The sequence below is a fragment of the Somniosus microcephalus genome, chromosome 5 (genome assembly GCF_052327205.1).
Source record: "Somniosus microcephalus isolate GS21.2 chromosome 5, FLI_Smic_1.0, whole genome shotgun sequence".
Taxonomy (NCBI): domain Eukaryota; kingdom Metazoa; phylum Chordata; class Chondrichthyes; order Squaliformes; family Somniosidae; genus Somniosus; species Somniosus microcephalus.
The window spans coordinates 254,249,198-254,271,077 of NC_140991.1; the positions used below are offsets into that span (position 1 = coordinate 254,249,198).

Below are 21,880 nucleotides of genomic sequence, written 5' to 3' on the forward strand. Positions count from 1 at the left end.
CACCTCCGTTCAGTCGGTAAGGGTGACCCTGAGCTTCAGGTTGCTTGTCACTTTAATTCACCGCTTCACTCCCACTCTGATCTCTCTGTCCTCGGCCTATTACACTGTTCCAATGTAGCTCAACGTAAGCTCGAGGAACAGCACCTCATCTTTCGATTAGGCACTTTACAGCCTTCTGGACTCAGCATTGAGTTCAGCAATTTCAAACTATAACCCCTGCCCCCATTTTTCATGCTGTATGATTTTGCCATTCCCATTTGCAACATTTTATCTTTCCTGCCTCTTACAAAAGTACAGGGTGTTCTTTCAATTCCTTCCTCCCCTCCTAACCCCCCCCTGTCTCTGCACCTATTACATCTCCAGCTTTTTCCAGTTCTGATGAAGGGTCCCAGACCTGAAACGTTAACTCTGTTTCTCTCTCCACGGATGCTGCCTGGCCTGCTGAGTATTTCCAGCATTTTCTATTGTTATTTCAGATTTCCAGCATCAGCAGTATTTTGCTATTATATCACATTTGGCATCAGTCTTATTGCTCTTCTCTGCAAAGCCCTGAACAGAATTGCGTAAGCCAAACCTGGTCTGGCCGGAGCATTACAAAGGCTCAGCATAACTTCTGATATGGAGAGAGTTGGGGATTGAGTTGGGGAATGTAAAAGATACAGGCATGGTGGAAACTATTTAATTTTGTTTGTAAGCCATGGGAGGTCAGCTATATGTATTGTATACATTGTGCATGATATGATATGCTTCTGTCATTATAAAACTACATATTCCCCAATTCAGCATAAGCAATGGCATAGGAGTGCAACTGTATTATGTACATTGTTACAGGAAAAAGTAGAGATTACAATTCCATGCTCAAAGGGAACATGGGGTCGAGAGATTGCTGGAGGACTGTAGCACCAAACTGTGCTCCTTTCAGCATGGGAGTATAGGACCGATGAATTTACCCAAACTATTAAGTGCCTATACCAGAATACATTAGAGCTCGAATTAAAGAGGTGTATATAACAGCAAGAAATTGATGTGCGATGTCATTACAGAAATGTGGTTCATCCAGAAGATGGGGATGATTTACATGTGTTCAGGAAAATTTGGATCCCAGGAGATTACATAAAATGAGATAATCTGCCTTAAATTAACAAGCACGTGGAGGGGAGGATTAACAACTGACATTTGCCATAGACTCCCTGGGTGGCAACAATTAGACAATTCAATTTCATTTGTCATATATGCAGCAGACATATGTACTGCACAATGAAATGTTGATTTTTACAAGTCCTCCCAACATTGGAATAAATATGGCATAGCAGTGATAAAAATACTAATAGAAATACAGTAATAATAAATAAGACAACAGTAATAAATAATAAATTATTTGTTCATGAGTCTTACGGCCTGGGGGTAGAAGCTGTTTCAAAACCTGCTGGTACGAGACCGTATGCTTCGATATCTCTTACCGGACGGGAGCAGGGCGAAGAGGTTGTGGCTGGGGTGGCTCACGTCTTTGATGATTCTCAGGGCCTTCCCCCAGCACACCTCGGGGTAGATATCCTGCACAGCAGGTAGTTTAATTCCTATAGTATGTTGTGCAGCTTTCACCACCATCTGTAGAACCTTGCGGTCTATGGTGGTGCAGTTGCCATACCAGGTAGTGATGCAGCCGGACAGGATACTCTCGGTGCACCGGTAGAAGTTGGTGAGAATCTGGGGGGGACATTCCAAATTTCTTCAGTCTCCTGAGGAAGAACAGGCGTTGGCATGCCTTCTTCATTACGACGTCGATGTGATGGGACCACGTTAAGTTCTTCATAATGAATACACCCAGGAATTTGAAGTTGCTGACCCTCTCCACCTCAGCCCCTTCGATGTAGATTGGAGTGTGTCCCTCCCCCTGCCGCTTCCTGTAGTCCACGATCATCTCCTTTGTTTTGCTGATGAAATACAATGAAATAAGAGTGCACCAAAACAATAATTTTGTATTGATGAGTGGCTTCAATCTCAAGTTTGAAGACAAAAATAATAAGGCACATTATATGCAAAATTCAGTTCACAATGTTTATTTTGTTGGCATTATGATATTGTACAATAATTAAACATGATTTGGCAAAGCTTCGGGGGAAATGATTCAGCATTTCCTTTAACGTAGGAAAATGTTAATAGGAGCCTAATCAAATATTGACAACTAGCCAAAGAAGGAGCTAATAGGAGGGGTGACAAAGAGCTTGGCCAAATCACCATACATGACATTTTAAAGAAAAATATTCTCCAATGAAGGTATTAAAATGGACAATAGTTCTGAACTGCAGCTTCAGAAGTGATGCTTGGAATTTGAAAATGCAGTTATGTACAAAAATGACCCAAAAGAGGTTACTCGTGTTGAGTGAAAAAAACCACTACAGTTAACAGCAGTCCATTCAGTGTGAAGGGCAAACAGAGCACTATTACTGAAACAAGGAGAGTTCAATAAAGGACAGTATAACACTTTTAATTAACTAAGGACTGAGCTAAGTCTGTATTCTTAATTGAATGGGATTTCTAATGATTGCAATTAGCAACTTTGAGAAATTAAAGCCGGGTATGTGAAATTAGTCAATGACGCAATCAACACTCGACCACCTGAGCTGCTGATTAATTGGGATCACACGGGAATCATTTTTTATATAAATTTAAAATTTGAACATTTTACAGTAAATCACATTTACAGAGCTCAAGTCTCAGCTCTTTTTGTACAAAGTCACAAGCCCTCATGCCTACGGGAATCATATTGTCCCATTTTCAAATGAGATATTGTGTGGACATTGTTGGCCTAGATAATAAAAGGCAAATCACTGCAGTGGGTGCTGGTATGAGCTGACTCTTTTGTAACAGAAGTAATTTTAAACTGCTTTTATGTGGTGCGAGACCCACTGACTGAAGCAAATCCCAGCACATTTCCTTACGGGTTGCTACTAGCTGCACGTTGAGCGCTCCAGCCCCACTAGCATGGGTCTTAGTGCAATATAAAATCAATATTAGGAACTACTGTTAAAAGCATTTCAATTCCATTGGGATGTCACCCATTCAGATAGTCTTGCCTACGGATGAAGTTGTAGGTAGAGTCTTGGCCCCTGAACTAGAGGCCTAGCCATTTGGGCTGACTACCAGACCTGGTTCAGATACAGTGTGGGAGGCCAAGAACTGCAACAGAGCTCCACGGCCAAAGATGATTCCAATGTAGGGCTGTGGTCATTGTTCCAGTCCAGATGTTTAGATTGAGGTCAGTTGTACTGGATAGGAGGTTTTGTTTTCTTTAATATTTTGGGATGTGAATCATTTATTGCCCATTCCTAGTTTAGAAGGTGGTGGCGTACCTTCTTGAACCACTGTAGTCCTTGTGGTGGTGCTTCAACAGTGGTGTAAGGTAGGGACTTCTAGGTTATTGGCCCAGTGATGATAAAGGAATTGTGATTATATATAACCAAGTCAGGATTGTTTGTGATTTGGAGGGTAACTTGGAGGTGATGGTGTTCACAACGTTGCTGCTCTTGTCCTTCTCTGTGATAAAGGCCACATGGTAGAGAGGTGCTGTTGAAATAACATGGTGAGTTACTGTAGCACATCCTGTACTGCAGTCAGGATGTGGGTCGGTGATGGAGGGGTAAATATTGAGTCCAGTAGCAGGAACGACAATCATACAAACTGCTCTGTCCTGGAGGGAAATATTCCTGCGGCTACACACATCCTTGGGAGTGCTGCTGTAGCTGCACCCATCCAGGAAAGTGGTGAGTATCCCTCGCACTTCTAACTGAGCCTTGTGGATGGTGGAGAGGTTTTGGCAGATAGGCGTAGGCCATTTAGCTCCTCGAGCCTATTCCACCATTCATTGAGATCATGGCTGATCTGCAACCTAACTCCATATACCCGCTTTTGGCCCATATCCCTTAATGCCTTTGGTTAACAAAAAGCTATCAATCTCAGATTTAAAATTAACAATTGATCTATCATCTAGTTTGCGGAAGAGAGTTCCAAACGTCTACCACCCTTTGTGTGTAGAAGTGTTTCCTAATTTTACTCCTGAAAGGTCTGGCTCTAATTTTTAGACTAGGCCCCCTAGTCGTAGAATCCCCAACCAGCAGAAATAGTTTCTCCCTATCTACCCTATCTGTTCCTCTTAATATCTTAAACACTTCGATCAAATCACTCCTTAACCTTCTAAATTCTAGGGAATACAACCCTAATTTGTGTAATCTCTCCTCGTAACAACCCTTGAAGTCCAGATATCATTCACAGAATCACCACAGTGCAGATAGAGGCCATTTCGGCCCATCGAGCCTGCACCGACACATATCCCACCCGATCCCCGTAACCCCTACACCAACACATATCCCACCCTATCCCCGTAACCCCATGTATTTAATCCCCCTAACACTAAGGGTCAATTTATCATAGCCAATCATCCTAACCCGCACATCTTTGGACTGTGGGAGGAAACCGGAGCACCCGGAGTAAACCCACGCAAACACGGGGAGAATGTGCAAACTCCACACAGACAGTCACCCGAGGCCGGATTCGAACCCGGGTCCCTGGCGCTGTGAGGCAACAGTGCTAACCACTATGCCATTCTGGTAAACCTACGCTCCAAGGCCAATATATCCTTCCTGCGGTGTGGTGCCCAGAACTGCTCACTGTATTCCAGGTGTGGTCTAACCAGGGCTTTGTATAGCTGCAGCATAACTTCTACCCCCTTGTATTCTAGTCCTCTAGATTTAAAGGCCAGCATTCCATTAGTCTTTTAAATTATTTTCTGTACCTGTTCATGACATTTTAATGATTGATGTACCTGGACCCCCAAGTCTCTTTGGACATCCACTGTTTTTAGCTTTTCACCATTTAGATTTGTAATTTTATGCTTTCATCTACACTGCCTCCAATGCTGCCTGTCTTTGTGTCATGGCTTTCTATGCCATCATTTAAGTCGTTAATAAATACTGTGGATAGTTGAGGCCCCAACACAGATCCCTGCGGGACACCACTAGTCACATCCTGCCAATTGAGAGTACCTGCCCATTATCCCTACTCTCTGTCTCCTGCCGCTCAGCCAATTTTCTAACCAGGTCAACAATTTGCCTTCAATTCCATGAGCTTCAACCTTAGTTAAGAGTCTCTTATGAGAGACTTTATCAAATGCATTCTGGAAGTCCATATAAATAACATCCATAGACATTTCCCTGTCTGCTACTTAAGTTACGTCCTCCAATAATGTAATCAGGTTCGTCAGGCAGACCTAACTTTCACAAATCCATGCTGGCTCTCTGATCAACCAAAAATTTTCAAAGTGTTCAGTCACCCTATCCGTAATTATAGACTCCAGCACTTTCCCGACAACAGATGTTAGGCTAACTGGTCTGTAATTTCCTGGTTTCCCTCTCTCGCCATTCTTAAATAGCGGAGCAATTTTCTAATCTAAAGGAAAGGTTCCTGAATAGAGAGAGCTTTGGAAGATTATAGTTTTTTAAGATTTGTTTATGGGATCTGGGCATCGCTGGCAAGGCCAGTATTTATTGCTCATCCCCAATTGCTCTTGAGAAGATGGTGGTGAGCCGCCGCCTTCAACCGCCGCAGTGCGTGTGGTGAAGGTACTCCACAGTGCTGTTAGGTAGGGAGTTCCAGGATTTTGACCCATTGGCGATATACTTCTAAGCCAGGATGGTGTGTGACTTAGAGGGGAACTTGGAGGTGGTGGTGTTCCCATGCATCTGCTGCCCTTGTCCTAGGTGGAAGAGATCGCGGGTTTGGGAGGTGCTGTCGAAGAAACCTTGGCGAGTTGCTGCAGTGCATCTTGTAGATGGTACACACTGCAGCCACGGTACGCCGGTGGTGGAGGGAGTGAATGTTTAAGGTGGTGGATGTGGTGCCAATCAAGCGGGCTGCTTTGTCCTGGATGGTGTCGAGCTTCTTGAGTGTTGTTGGAGCTGCACTCATCCAGGCAAATGGAGAGTATTCCATCACACTCCTTACTTGTGCCTTCGAAATGGTGGAAAGGCTTTGGGGAGTCAGGAGGTGAGACACTCGCCGCAGAATACCTAGCCTCTGACCTGCTCTTGTTGCCACAGTATTTATGTGGCTGGTCCAGTTAAGTTTTTGGTCAATGGTGACCCTCCAGGATGTTGGTGGGGAATTCGGCGATGGTAATGCCATTGAATGTCAAGGGGCGGTGGTTAGACTCTTGCTTGTTGGAGATAGGCATTGCGTGGCACGAATGTTACCTGCCGCTTATCAGCCCAAGCCTGAACGTCATGCGGGCCATGGACAGCTTCATTATCTGAGGAGTTGTGAATGGCACTGAACACTGCAGTCATTGGCGAACATCCCCATTTCTGACCTTATGTTGGAGTGAAGGTCATTCATGAAGCAGCTGAAGACAGTTGGGCCTAGGACACTGCCCTGAGGAACTTCTGCAGCGATGTCCCGGGGCTGTGATGATTGACCTTCAACCACCACAACCATCTTCCTTTGTGCTAGGTATGACTCCAGTCAGTGGAAAGTTTTCCTTCTGATTCCCATTGAGTTCAGTTTTACTAGGGCTCCTTGATGCCACACTCGGTCAAATGCTGCCTTGATGTCAAGGGCAGTCACTCTCCCCTCGCCTCTGGAATTCAGCTCTTTTGTCCATGTTTGGACCAAGGCTGTAATGAGGTTGGGAGCCGAGTGGCCTTGACGGAACCCAAACTGGGCATCAGTGAACAGGTTATTGGTGAGTAAGTGCTGCTTGATAGCACTGTCGATGACACCTTCCATCACTTTGCTGACGATTGAGAGTAGACTGATGGGGCGGTAATTGGCCGGATTGGATTTGTCCTGCTTTTTGTGGACCGGACATACCTGGGCTGTTTTTTACATTGTCGGATAGATGCCAGTGTTGTAGCTGTACTGGAACAGCTTGGCTAGAGGCGCGGCTAGTTCTGGAGCACAAGTCTTCAGCACGATAGCCGGGATGTTGTCGGGGCCCATAGCCTTTGCTGTATCCAGTGAGCTCAGCTGTTTCTTAATATCACGTGGAATCAAATTGGCTGAAGACTGGCTTCTGTGACGGTGGGGAGGAGTAGGCCGATATGGATCATCCACTCAGAGCTTCTGCCTGAAGATGGTTACAAACGCTTCAGCCTTGTCTTTTGCACTCACATGCTGGACTCCGCCATCATTTTGAATGAGGATATTCATGGAGCCTCCTCCTCCCATTAGCTGTTTAATGGTCCACCACCATTCACGACTGGATGTGGCAGGATTGCAGAGCTTTGATCTGATCTGTTGATTGTGGGATCGCTTAGCCCTGTCTATAGAATGCTGCTGTCGCTTTCTAGCATGCATGTAGTGGTGTGTTGCAGCTTCCCCAGGTTGGCACCTCATTTTTAGGTACACCTGGTGCTGCTCCTGGCATGCTCTTCTACACTCCGTATTGAACCAGGGTTGGTCCCCTGGCTTGATAGTAATGGTAGAGTGAGGGATATGTCGGGCCATGAGGTTACAGATTGTGGTGGAATACAATTCTGCTGCTGCTGATGGCCCACAGTGCCTCATGGATGCCCAGTTTTGAGCTGCTAGATCTGTTCTGAATCTATCCCATTTAGCACGGTGATAGTGCCACACAACACGATGGAGGGTGTCTCCACAATGACTGCGGTGGTCACTGCTACCCATACTGTCATGGACAGATGCATCCGCGACAGGTAGATTGGTGAGGACGGGGTCAAGTAGGTTTTTCCCTCGTGTTGGTTCTCTCTCCACCTGTCGCAGGCCCAGACTGGCAGCTGTGTCCTTCAGGACTCGGCCAGCTCAGTCAGTAGTGGTGCTATCGAGCTACTCTTGGTGATGGACATTGAAATCCCCCACCCAGAGTACATTTTGCTACTCTGTGCTTCTTCTGAGTGGTGTTCAACATGGAGGAGTACTGATTCATCAGCTGAGGGAGGGCAGTAGGTGATAATCAGCAGGAGGTTTCCTTGCCCATGCTTGACCTGAAGCCATGCGACTTCATGGGGTCCGGAGTCAATGCTGAGGACTCCCAGGGCCACTCCTTCCCGACTATATACCACTGTGCCGTCACCCCTGGTGGATTTGTCCTGCCAGTGGGACAGGACATACCCAGGGATGGTGATGGAGGAGTTTGGGACATTGACTGAAAGGTATGATTCTGTGAGTATGACTCGGGCTGTTGCTTGACTAGTCTGTGGGACAGCTCTCCCAATCTTGGCACAAGTCCCCAGATGTTGGTGAGGAGGACTTTATAGGGTTGACTGGGCTGGGTTTGCCGGTGCCAAGGTCGATGCTGGGTGTCCCACCGGTTTCATTCTTGTTGTGTTTCGTAGCAGTTTGTTGCAACTGAGTGCCTTGCTAGACCATTTCAGAGGGCAGTTAAGAGTCAACCACATTGCTGTGGGTTTGGAGTCACACACAGGCCAGACCAGGTAAGGACGGCAGATTTCCTTCCCTAAAGGACATTAGTGAACCAGATGGATTTTTACGACAATCCGATAGTTTCATGGTTACCATCACTGATGCTAGCTTTTTATTGCAGATTTATTTAATTAACTGAATTTAAATTTCCCAGCTGCTGTGCTGGGGTTTGAACTCACATCTCTGGATCATTAGTCCAGGCTTCTGGATTACTAGCCCAGTGACATTACCACTATGCTTCCGTTCCCGAGAGAACTTTGGAACATTTTCGGATCAGGAGGTGAGCCATTCATTGCAAGGTACCTAGGCTTTGCCCCTTGTCTTGGCTGCTGCTTTGTGAAATCATCAGTGAACAGTCCCACTCCTGACCTCACGATGGAAGGAAGGTCATCGATGAAGCAGCTGAAGATGCGTGGGCCAAAATCATTTCCCCCAAGGAACTCCTGCAGCGATGTTCTGGTGCTGCGATGGCTGGTCCTGTGATAACCACAGCCATCTTCCTTTGTGTCAAGCATGACTCCAGCCACCATAGGATTTTCCTTTTGAACCCCATTGAACTCGAGTGTTGCTAGGGCCTCTTGGTGCCATACTTAGTTGAATGTTGCCTTGAAGTAATGTAGTTTTGAGTAGTTTAACATTTGGGTTATGAGACGTGAGTGAGCCAGTTGGTGAAAAGAGGGTCAGTGACGTGACATAGGGGCCGATTTTGCCAATGGGGACGTGATGGAGGTGGGACTGCTGCTTGTCGGGTTTTAGACCTGCCTCCATTGACGTCCGGCCAACCAACGCTATTTTCCCTTGATTGACCTTGTTAAGCTCGCCGAGCGGGCTTAGCCGACCAATTAAGGGAAAGCCGGTGACACAGAACGTCAGCATATGACGTTTCATCTGTCAAAAAATTTTGACAGACGAATTGTCATCGTTTGACAGCTTTGAGAAGCTGTCAAACACTGACATTCTCTGTTGTTTGGTGAGTTCTTATACTCAAGACTCACCAAACCTCTTTTCTGAGCAGAACGATTGAAGCCTGCAGGAAGAAACAAAGTTAAGTAAACTTTTTCTAAGACTTTTCACTCCCCTCACATACTTACCTCTCCACACTTGCACATATCACTCACTTCCACGGCGCATTTTTCGACCCCTCTCACCCCCGCAGACCCACTGCTCGCCTCGCTGACCCTGGCGGGGTTTCCTGACGTCGGGAAGCCCGCACTTAAGTTGGGAAAATGGGGATAATCCTCTTAACTGCCTATTAACTACCTGTAAGCCCCTTTCTGCCTCGAGGAGACAGGACCCGGCGCGGGTCGGGTACCCGCCTCCTGGGAAGATGGCACGGAGGCAGGTTGGGGGCGGGTTCGGTACCCGCTCCCAGTTTCTGCCATTTTCCTGGCAGTCCCGCCTCCCCAGGGCTGGCGAAATCTCCCCCATAGCATCAAATAAAGATCCCAATTGTTTAGATGGCAAATTCTCTCTCCACCTATTATTATTGGAATTTGCAAGATATCGGTAATGACTTCCTTATTGGTCCTTTTACAATCACCAGCAACTGCACTGAGACTTATCTGAATAGGTGTTTTTACACAGGGCCTTCAGAGGCTTCAATACCACATGAAGGGGAGGACATATTTTTTCTGGGCACAGGTGGGCTGCCACCAATGCAATTTTCCCATTGTTGCCTTGTGTGGACTTCCTTCAACCAAAAAATATTTGAGAAATAAATCTGAACATTACGGACCTGAAATTATGGTCGGAGGCTTCCCACAGGCGAATATCTACGAACTGCAAGTAAAATCCGTACTTACCTGATGGCCCTGGACCATTGAAGACTCGCGCACCTGGGCCTGTAGGCGTACGCCGGCATAAAGGCCCACGTGTCCCAGGGGCACATGCGGTTCGCAAGCATCCCTGGGATCACATGGGCCGTCCCAACCAATCAAAAGTGGATTCCAATTACATACGGAATCCTCATAAGCATAATAGGTATCATATAATAAATACATTTTCCCACAACCTAAATTAAAAATAAATCATCACATGTTTAAAATTAATTAAAATACAATTTAATTAAACATTTAAAGCAAAAATTTAATTTTTTGAAAAATAAATGTCAACATTTTTAAAGGGGCCAAAAATAGCCTAAACTGTGTTTAAATATTTAAAGGATTTAAAAAATGTTATTTTAATATTTATTTAAACCCTTACATTGGTAAAAGAAGGCCTTGTGCTTACTTTTACCAGGTGTAAGAATTTCGTGGGCATTCGCTGGGCAGTAGTTGGGCAAATAGCCAACCCTACGCCAGCAAATGTCCATTTCCCTTAGATTCGTACGATCTGTCAAGCTGAAACTTGACAGATTGCAAGTTCCGGGTTTTCGCGCGTGTGCATTGCATGCAGAAACCTGGAACTTGCAGGGCACTTGCGAAAATTTACACTTCCAACAATCCAGGCCATCTCTATAGTTTAGCTAGAATAGACACTTGGTATATATTTTAATATTAAATACAAAAATTATATAACTTTTCATTATAGAACTGCTGAGGGCACATTTTCGCACAACTTTTAGAGACCTCATTTTCAATAGGACATTGGTGTATTGCAGGGGAGTCATAGTGTGACAGGAGCTCAGGCTGTACAGTGTGAGGAGAGGCTCCGAATCAAGCTTGCTTTCATTGGTGTAAAGAAACTTGGAGGACAGAGAGACTTGCATAATGTGATCTATGTAGGTTATCTGGCTGACGAGGAGTGCAGAACTAGGATGCACAGTTCAAAAGTAACCAGCCCAAAACTAGAGATCAGAAAATTGGCTCCCTTTCCTCTCACTCAGTGTAATGGAAAAGTGAATCACACATTCAGTTCAATCAGTTATGTCATTGTTGATTATTGCCTTAAGATAAACCGAGCTGGAAATGGGATTAAAGATTAAAAGGAAAAATATAGATCAGATCCTCCTCGAGGCAGTCTGATTCATGCAGGTTTGGTTTGGGGAAGGGAAGGAACGTCTAGATATTTTGGATTTTCAGGATTACCTTTGAGGCTTGGGGATTATGTGTTCAGAATTTTTCACTTGGGATATTAGGGATACAGTTCAAAATAGAGTTAAGTGTACATTGATCATGAAAGGGATGGGCTGTGAGGGTGGCTGGAATGGATGGAAATAATGGACAAAAGTATGTAACTTTGTATATACAGTGCTACCCACATATAGATTAACATATAACGGCAAAGGGCTGGAATCTGCCCATATTCAGGCAGTCCTGGAAGCACTGTTCCAAGAAAATGAAGCAAGGAGACCAATATCGCTGTCTCTGGTGTGGGGCAGCCGTGTTAGTGTGATTGGAGAGCGATCCCTCATGCTGCGTTGCATTATTACAGTGCATGCTCCTATATGTGAAAAGGAAAAGACTGGCGAAGGTAAATGTAGCTCCTTTACAGTCAGAGATGGGAGAATTTATAATGGGGACTAAGGAAATGGCAGAGAAATTAAATAAATATTTTGCTTCTGTCTTCACTGAGGAAGGCACAAAAAACCTCCCAGAAATATGAGAAAAACAAGAGTGTGGCAAGAATGAGGAACTTAAAGAAATTATTATTAGTTTAAAAAAAAACAGTACTAGCAAAATTAATGGGACTAAAAGTCGATAAATCCCAAGGACCGGATGACCTACATCCTAGGGTTTTGAAAGAGGTGGCCATTGGGATAGTAGACACATTGGTTGTCATCTTCCAAAATTCTATAGATTCTGGAATGGTTCCTGCAGATTGGAGGATAGCAAATGTAATCCCGCTATAAAAGAAAGGAGGGAGAGAGAAAACCGGGAACTACAGACCTGTTAGCCTTACATCAGTAGTTGGGAAAATGCTGGAATCTATTATAAAGGATGCAATAACTAGGCACATAGAAACTAATAGTAAGATTGGGCAGAGTCAACATGGATTTATGAAAGGGAAATCCTGTTTGACAAACCTATTGGAGTTCTTTGAGGATGTAACTAGTGAAGTAGACAAAGGGGAACCGGTAGATGTGGTGTATTTGGATTTTCAGAAGGCCTTCGATAAGGTCCCACACAAGAGGTTGGTGAACAAAATGAGGGTACATGGAATTGGGGGTAATATACTAGCATGGATTGAGAATTGGTTAACAGACAGAAAACAAAGAGTAGGGATAAACGGGTCTTTTTCAGGATGGCAGGCTGTGACTAGTGGGGTACCGCAAGGATCAGTGCTTGGGCCCCAGCTATTCACAATCTATATCAATGATTTGGATGAGGGGACTAAATGTAACATTTCTAAATTTGCTGATGACACAAAGCTAGGTGGCAGTGTCAGTTGTGAAGAGGATGTGAAAAGGCTTCAAGGGGATCTTGACAGGCTCAGTGAGTGGGCGAGAACATGGCAGATGGAATATAATGTGAATAAATGTGAAGTTATCCACTTTGGTAGAAAAAACAGAAAGGCAGGGTATTTCCTAAATGGTGAAAGATTGGGGAATGCAGATGCTCAAAGGGACCTGGGTGTTCTTGTACAAGAGTCACTGAAAGTGAATGTGCAGGTGCAGCAGGCCATTAGGAAGGCAAATTGAATGCTGGCCTTCGTTACAAGAGGATTTGAGTACAGGAGTAAAGAAGTCTTACTCCAATTATATAGGGCCTTGGTGAGACCACACCTGGAGTACTGTGTACAATTTTGGTCTCCTTACCTAAGGAAGGATATACTTGCCATAGAGGGAGTGCAACGAAGGTTCACGAGATTGATTCCTGGGATGGTGGAACTGTCGTATGAGAAGAGATTGAGTAAACTAGGCCTGTATTCTCTTGAATTCAGAAGAATGAGGGGGGATCTCATTGAAGCATACAAAATTATTACAGGGCTTGATAGGGTGGATGCTGGGAGAATGTTTCTCTTGGCTGGAGCGTCTAGAATGAGGGGCCACAGCCTCAGGATAAAGGGTAGGCCATTCAGGACTGAGATGAGAAGAAATTTCTTCACACAGAGGGTGGTGAATCTTTGGAATTCTCTACCCCAGAGAGCTGTGGAGGCTTAGTCATTGGGTATATTCAAAACAGAAGTCGATAGATTTCTGACTAGTAAGGACATCAAAGGATATGGAGATAGGGCCGATGAATGGAATTGAGGCAGAAGATCAGCCATGATCTCATTGAATGGCGGAGCAGGCTCGAAGGGCCGAATGGCCTACTCCTGCTCCTATTTCTTATGTTCTTCTGCATGACTCCAAGGATTAACCCAAGCTTCTTTTGCTGTCTGGTAGCTGTGGTTCTGCTGCTTGACTCCATGGCTGCACGGTGTCCCCTGGCATTATTCAGGGAGTGAGTGATATGCTGCACTCTGGTTGTGACATGGCTGTTTTCAGTGAGAGAAGCTGAGGTGTGTGGGACTGCTAGCTCCTCAGTGAGTGGCTCAGCTTCAATGTTATTTCCTGCTACTGAGCAGGGCTAATTGGAAGTGCATAATGCAGACGGTCGTCTGGGTGAGGTTTCAGTTCTGCGAGGTACTGTATTGTATTTAACGATGCGGATAAACTGGGGAAGTATTTGTGCTCATTCAAATGACCCCGTATGCACATTTTTTCCATTATAACGCCGTTGAGCGACCTGCGAGGACCTGCAGATCGCCGCGCGGCCATGCAGCTTAACGGGAACATTGGTCTCGTACCATTTCAGTTTAACAATTCATGCACTGTAGTGTAGTGTCAAACCTGTTTTACTAAGTTGAATCCCTGGGGCACTTTGTAAACCTATCTGATTTTAATTTAGATGTTTAGAAAGGAACATAGGAGCAGGAGTAGACCATTCAGCCCTTTGAGCCTGTTCTGCCATTCAGTTAGATCATAGCTGATCTGTATCCTAACTGCGTTTACCTGGCTTGGTTCTCTATCTCTTAATACTCTTGCCTAACCAAAATCTATCAAATCTCAGTTTTGAAATTTTCAATTGACGTTGCTTCAACACCTTTTGGGGGGAGAATGTTCCAGATTTTCACTACACTTTGTGTGAATAATATTGTCTGACATCACCCCTGAATGGCCCAGCTCTAATTTTACGCTAATGCCCCCTTGTTCTGGACTCCCCACCAGAGGAAATAGTTTCTCTATCATCTCCTTTGATCATCTTTAACAGCTCAATTAGTTCACTGTTTATATAATCTATATACAAGAGAATTCAACCTGTCCTCATAATTTAACCCTTTTAGCCCCGGTATCATTCTGGTGAATCTGCGCTGCACCCCTTCCAAGGCCAATATATGCTTCCTGAGGTGTGGGGCCCAGAACTGAATGCAGTACTCCAGTAGGGTCTAACCAGAGCTCTCGACAGCTGTAACATAATTTCCATCTCTTTTTATTCCAGCCTTATTGAGATAGAGGCCAGCATTCCATTAACTTTTAAAATTATTTTTTGTACCTGTCCACTAGCTTTGTGATTTCTGTGCTTTGACCCTTTCTCCACAGTTCCTAGCTTCTCACCATTTAGAAAATACTCTGATCTATCTTTTTTAGTTCCAGATGATCTCACATATCCCCACATTGATCTTCATCTTCCACAGTTTTGCCCACTCGCTTAATCTATCAATGTCCCTTTGCAACTTTCTGCTCCCATCTACTCTTGTGCCACCTAACTTAGTGTCGTCAGCAAACTTGGATATACAGCTCTCTATTCCTTCATTAAGTCATTTATAAATATAGTGAAAATCTGTGGTCCAGTATAGATCCTTGGGGGTACCACTAGTCACATCTCCCAGTTTGAGTACATACCCATTATCCCTACTCTGTCTCCTATCTCCTAACCAATTCCCTATTCAAGCCAATAGGTTGCCTCCAATTCCATGCGCTCTCATTTTTGTTAACTGTCTTTTTTGAGGAACCTTGTTGAATGCCTTCTGGAAGTCCCCTTATCTACCGTGTTAGTTACCTCCTTAAAAATTCAACTAGGTTCATTCGACATGACTTACCCGTTACAAATCCATGCTGGTGCTCTCTGATCAACTCATTTGTCCAAAATCAGGGATTCCCTCCCCTCGCTTCTCTAAATATTTAAATTTCTAGGGTTTGGAGTAGGGTTGCAAAGGGGTGGAAAGTTTCCAGTAAATTTCCGGAAATTTTCCACGGGAAGTTTAGCTTGGGAATTTTGCCCAAAAAAGCACATGCTAGCATAATATTGTTTTTTTTGTATTTCTTTTTTTTTCCACAGGTCCTCTCTCAAAAGTACTAACAGAGATGGAATCTTAATTATTAAGGAATTTCTTAATCAATATATGTTTATCTTCTTACTTGGCTTGTTTTAATAATTACAAGTTTTGTGTGTGACTGTGAACAAATGTGTCCTGATTGGTTGGATGAGTGGATGAGCGATTAGCTCCCTCTATTTGTAATATTTGCATATCGAATTGTGATTGGCCTGCAGGCATCTGTAAGACTGCTATAGTTTTTTTAAGATCCAGGTTAGGGGTCCTGAGGGAAGTCATTTTGTTTTCTGCTGATGTTGTGGTGATGCAGTAAGTAAATCAGACTTTATACCAAATAAACCAGTTACTTGTTGAACTCTGTTGTCCTTCAATTTAAAATATACAAAATAATACACTATTGGTGATGTAGCGTCGTGTGTGTACAGGTCATGCTTCCATCACATGGAGCATCAGCAAAAATGTACTCACCCTGTTGCAATCGTGCTGATCGACCGCAGTTCGACACAGAGATGAATGCCCTTTATTTCTCTGCATAGAACAATGCCACGTTTACCGTCGGATGTGTGGAAGCATTTTACCCCAGGCATTAAAGATGGAAAGACTGTGTACATGTGCAAACACTGTAGAAAGCCATATGTAAAGAATGCCACAAAGATGCAGCAGCATTTATCCAACGATCTTGGATCACAAAAGGTCTTTGCAGTAGTTACTGACAATGCTGCGAATATGAAGGCTGCTTGGGCTCAAGTGGAGGAGGCCTACCCTCATATTACGTCTATTGGGTGCGCAGCTCATGGGCTTAACCTGCTCCTCAAGGACATCATGGGTTTGAGAACCATGGAAGCACTGTGTACAAGAGAGCCAAGCAAGTTGTTAAGTATGTCAGGGGAAAACAGGTAGTTGCAGCAACCCACAACTCCAAGCAAATGACAAAGAACAAGAACACCACACTGAAGCTGCCCAACAACACTAGATGGGGTGGTGTTGTCATAATGTACAACAGCCTTCTGGAGGGTAAGGAGTCGCTGCAAGAAATGGCAATATCCCAGTCTGGGGATATGGAAACCACCATCAAGAAAATACTGCTGGATGATGTGTTTTGGGAGAGAGTGGTTAGCAGCCTTAAACTACTCTCACCAGTAGCATCTGCAATTGCTCAGATTGAAGGAGATGACGCTGTCTTGTCAGATGTTCTCAGGCTTTTTACTGATTTAAAAGAACAAATCAGCATTGCCCTACCCACATCCCTGCTGCTCAAAGCAGAGAAGGCAATTGTTCAATTCATACAGACGCGTCAAGAATTTTGTGTCAAGTCGATTCATGCTGCAGCATACATGCTGGACCCAAAGCATGTTGGGAGACCAATACTTTCTGGAGAACAGATCAACAGCGCTTACAGTGTGATTTCTACCCTCTCACACCATCTCAATCTGGATGTGGGCAAAGTTCTGGGAAGTATGGCAAAGTTCCCTACCAAGCAAGGTCTTTGGAATGGGGATGGGATATGGGAATCATGCAAGCATATCAGTGCACATACCTGGTGGAAGGGACTTTGTGCATCTGAGGCCCTGTCACCTATTGCATCGGTGATACTCCAAATCCCACCTTCATCAGCGGCCTCTGAACGAAACTGGTCACTTTTTGGGAATACGCATACAAAGGTGCGCAACAGGCTGACTAACAAGAGAGTGGAGAAACTGGTGGCTATCCGGGCGAACCTACAACTTATTGAGCCAGATACAGAAGTGTCCACCACACAGCTAGACACTGACACAGAGGAGGAAATGGACACGTCAGAGTCAGAGAATCAGGAGGAGCAATGAGGAGTAAAAGACTCAGAAGACTCGTGAGTAGAAGACTCAAAGGGACAAAATAAGGACAAATTACAGGCTAAATAAGCTGACGCTCTTTTTATTTTATTTTAGATGGGTCTTTTTTGTGGGGGTTCAATAAAGTTCAAAATTATAACCTAAATAAAGTTTTGAAAGCCTGTTTTTATTTGTATGGAACAGTATGTCTATTTTGACGACAAAGATAATATAAGGGTCAGAGACAAAAACCATCAGTGTGCAAAAAAACTCTAAATTCCTGAAAATTCCCATGGAAAGTTTCCTCTTTTAAAAATTCCCAGAATTTTGCAACCCTAGTTTGGAGCCAACTATGCCCAGGCATGTAGAACTCTCTGTTAAACAGGACAGTTAAAGTTCTAGCCAGACAGGAGCCAAGCAAGGAAAACAGGGTTTTCCCTGACTGGACCCAAACTGCAACTACTGGTCCCAGGCTAATAGCTGCAGTGTTTGTACTTTAACAAGTACAGATTGAATCTTTGGAAGCCACTAATGTTGTACTGGGAAGAGCATCGTCAGTTGGAAGGCTGCAACCATCTAGCCAACATTAATCGCTGATATTCCTGGTGCTCCGTAATTGATCTGTCGGGAGTTTTGAGAGGGCAGTTTTGCTTCCTCGGATGGGGTAGGGAAACTGGTGTAACTTGCCATATAAGTCAAATGTCCATGCAGACTAGGATTTGAACTGTGGACTCCTCATTGAAAGTTCAACACTCCAGCATTATTGTCACTAGGCATACTTTTTCTTGTTCACACGGCATTCTTTGTATCTAAATAACCTATTTATAATTAATAATTGGTACTCATTAACACACTTTTAAATTTCTCTAGCTCCTTATTTCCTACTGATGCTGCAACATGGCCGATGTTGCCAAAAGGCTGCAATTTCTCAAGAATTCAGCTTTTCAGCTGAAGGAGGTGTGTCCAGCAGAAGCACGCTACCTCTTGTAAGTAACATATTGGATGATTTTAACCAACTTCTTTCACTGCTGCTGTTACCATGTTACTGATCAATTGAACTTATGGAGTGTAATGTGGAAAATATGTCCTGATAAATTTGAGAATTTAGATAGATCCACCAGACACTTACATTATGATTAAATATATCCATTTGTTATCATATGGGTGGTCATGACAGACTCTATTCATAACACTTGTTTTTAAACTGCTAAAAAGATTAATTGAGTACCCTAGATTATGAATTGAAATTGATTTGTGTTGGCATTCTGTGATTGTGATATTGTTTCTACCATAATTTCCCCATTTAATCCTTTATCTGCATTATTGGGCCTTTTAGTAGCCACGTGCTTTTGAGAGAGAGGGAGTTCATGGCACAAGGGGAACATGTAAACAACCTCTACTCTTGTAATAATCACCATTTAAAACTAAAGGATGAAGTGGTTTCAAACAAAATCTTCACCACACTCGTACAAGAACAGCAGCAGAAACCCAATTTGCTCCATTTGTGAGGAAGGCCTTCATAATTCACTCATGAGTACATCATTATTCCCCACTGTGACCTCTATTAATGTTCTTCGTTGCAATGTATTTTTAAATGTTATTTCATTTTATGGGGATGTTAGAAGCTGTTTACAAAGAGAATTTTTTTTTGTTAATCTGACATGAATCACAGAATCACAGAAACCCCACAGTGCAGATAGAGGCCATTTCGGCCCATTGAACCTGCACCGACACATATCCCACCTGATCCCTGTAACCCCTACACCAACACATATCCCACCCTAAGAGTGTTTTAAATCAAACTCATCGCTGTAACTTTCCCATTTGCAACATTTTATCTTTCCTGCCTCTTACAAAAGCACTGGGTGTTCTTTCTATTCCTTTCTCCCCTCCTAACCGCCCCCCCCTGTCTCTGCACCTGCTTAATATCTGTTACATCTCCAGCTTTTTCCAGTTCTGATGAAGGGTCCCAGACCTGAAACGTTAACTCTGTTTCTCTCTCCACGGATGCTGCCTGGCCTGCTGAATATTTCCAGCATTTTCTGCTGTACCAGTGGTATTGTTTTCAATCGGTAGAAATGTTACAAATCATGATGATTTAAAAATAAAAGTACAGGTTAGTGTGTTGCTGTGCTTAATCCATGTTGCGATATTTCAACTGTTTGTACACTACAATTCAAAAAAAATTCCAAAATAACCGCCAAGGCATAAGGGAGAGATTAGGTCACTATAACATCGTTTAAATATTACAACGGAATATGAGCCAGTTCCTATTGTGCCAAATTTGCCCCATTTATACTGTGGGTGGATTTAGTAATATCAGAACAGCTGTTATTCAAAGGTTGCACAAAAGTCACTGGCCCGTATTTTCCGATGCCTAGATGTGTGTACGCGCTGTGTACACACCAGTAGGGACATCGGAAATGCCGGTTTCAGGCATGTGAAGCGCATGCGCTGAAAACCGGCATTTCCGATCCATCAAGAATCCTCTTGACAGATCAGACGCCTGCCCTGGAGAAGGGCCTCTGCGGGGGGGGGGGGGGGGGCGTGGAAAGAGTTCCGCTTTCTGTAGAACCGCCGCCCGCTGAAAACTCTTCAAAATCTTACGCCTGGTAAAAGCAGGTGTAAGGTCTGCTTTTACCAGCATAAGAGTTTTAAAAAGTTTTTTTTTTAAATTCACTCATTTATAATTTTTAAATACTTTTTAAAAAGGTAAGTTTATTTTTAGCCCCTTAAAAAAAAAATTATTTTTCAAAAAAATTCCATTTTTGTTTAAAATATTTAATTTAATGTCATTTTAACTCATTTTAAAAACATGATGGTTTTTAAAAAATGTATTTAATGTTTTGATGTGTTTTTGGGGTGATCTCCATTCATACTTTTGACAGATCTGTCAAAAGTATGAAAAGGGATTCCCTTCTTTCGTTGGTTCGCCTGGCTTTCGTGATCCCAGGGACGCTTGCGAACTGCCTGGGATACGTGGGCCCTGCGCATTTTGACTTTGGAGAGGCCCAGGAGCGGAAGTGTCCGGTGCCCTCAGGTAAGAGCGTAGATTTTTTTCCGATAGGAGGCATCTGCACGCAGGAAGCCTACTATCGGAAATTAAGGGCCATTGACTTGCAATTCTGGATATGGACCTTCCCCATGTGTCATGGGATGATTACAGGGTTGCAATACAGAAGTTGCATTACTGGGTTTTATGGGCCAACTTAAAACTCAGCCTACCAACATCTTGAATTTAATGGTACCACAGTGCCACTACCAGTACTTTGTTTCCAGGGTCAGGGAATCAATCCGTTCTTGAGATGATGTTCCTCTGGAGGCAGTGTTATAATATAAATGGAGCAATACCATAATCAAAAGAAAATTAATATAGATTATTCAGATTTTGGAATGTTAGTGATTTTTTAAAATTTGTTTATGGGCGATGCCAGCATTTATTGCCCATCTTTAGTTGCCCTTGAGAAGGTGGAGGTGAGCCGCCGCCTTAAACCGCTGCAGTCCGTGTGGTGATGGTACTCCCACAGTGCCGTTAGGTAGGGAGTTCCAGGTGTTTGACCCAGCGATGATGAAGGATCGGCAATATACTTCTAAGTCAGGATGGTGTGTGACTTGGAGGTGGTGGTGTTCCCATGCGCCTGCTGCCCTTGTCCTTCTAGGTGGAAGACGTCGCGGGTTTGGGAGGTGCTGCCGAAGAAGCCTTGGCGAGTTGCTGCAGTGCATCTTGTAGATGGTACACACTGCAGCCACGGTATGCTGGTGGTGGAGGGAGTGAATGTTTAAGGTGGTGGATGGGTTGCCAATCAAGCGGGCTTTGTCCTGGATGGTGTAGAGCTTCTTGAGTGTTGTTGGAGCTGCACTCATCCAGGCAAGTGGAGAGTATTCCATCACACTCCTGACTTGTGCCTTCGAAATGGTGGAAAGGCTTTGGGGAGTCAGGAGGTGAGACACTCGCCGTAGAATACCTAGCCTCTGACCTGCTCTTGTTGCCACAGTATTTATGTGGCTGGCCCAGTTAAGTTTCTGGTTAATGGTGACCCCTAGGATGTTGATGGTGGGGGATTCGACGATGGTAATGCCATTGAATGTCATGGGGCGGTGGTTAGACTCTCGCTTGTTAGAGATAGTCATTGCCTGGCGCGAATGTTACCAGCCACTTATCAGCCCAAGCCTGAACGTCGTCCAGGTCTTGTTGCATGCAGGCATGGACTGCTTCATTATCTGTGGATTTGCGAATGGAGCTGAACACTGTGCAGTCATCAGTGAACATCCCCATTTCTGACCTTATGTCGGAGGGAAGATCATTGATGAAGCAGCTGAAGATGGTTGGGCCTAGGACACTGCCCTGAAGAACTCCTGCAGCGATGTCCTGGGGCTGTGATGATTGACCTTCAACCACTACAACAAACAGTCAGGGGGGAGATAGAGGAACAGATATG

The 21,880-nt window shown here is 44.1% G+C and overlaps 1 protein-coding gene across 3 annotated transcripts in view; it reads left to right on the plus strand.

Annotated features, from left to right (window-relative positions):
• rmp24 (ribonuclease MRP subunit p24) overlaps positions 1-21,880 on the plus strand; it is an 86,740-nt gene that overhangs the window by 6,575 nt on the left and 58,285 nt on the right. For all 3 annotated transcript variants that reach the window (XR_015078496.1, XM_085988828.1, XM_085988830.1), the window contains exon 2: positions 18,312-18,427. Coding sequence is in view for 2 of the 3 variants with exons in the window: in XM_085988828.1 (XP_085844954.1) it covers positions 18,339-18,427 (89 nt within the window). In the remaining variant the exon portion in view is untranslated. The remainder of the gene's footprint in view (positions 1-18,311; positions 18,428-21,880) is intronic.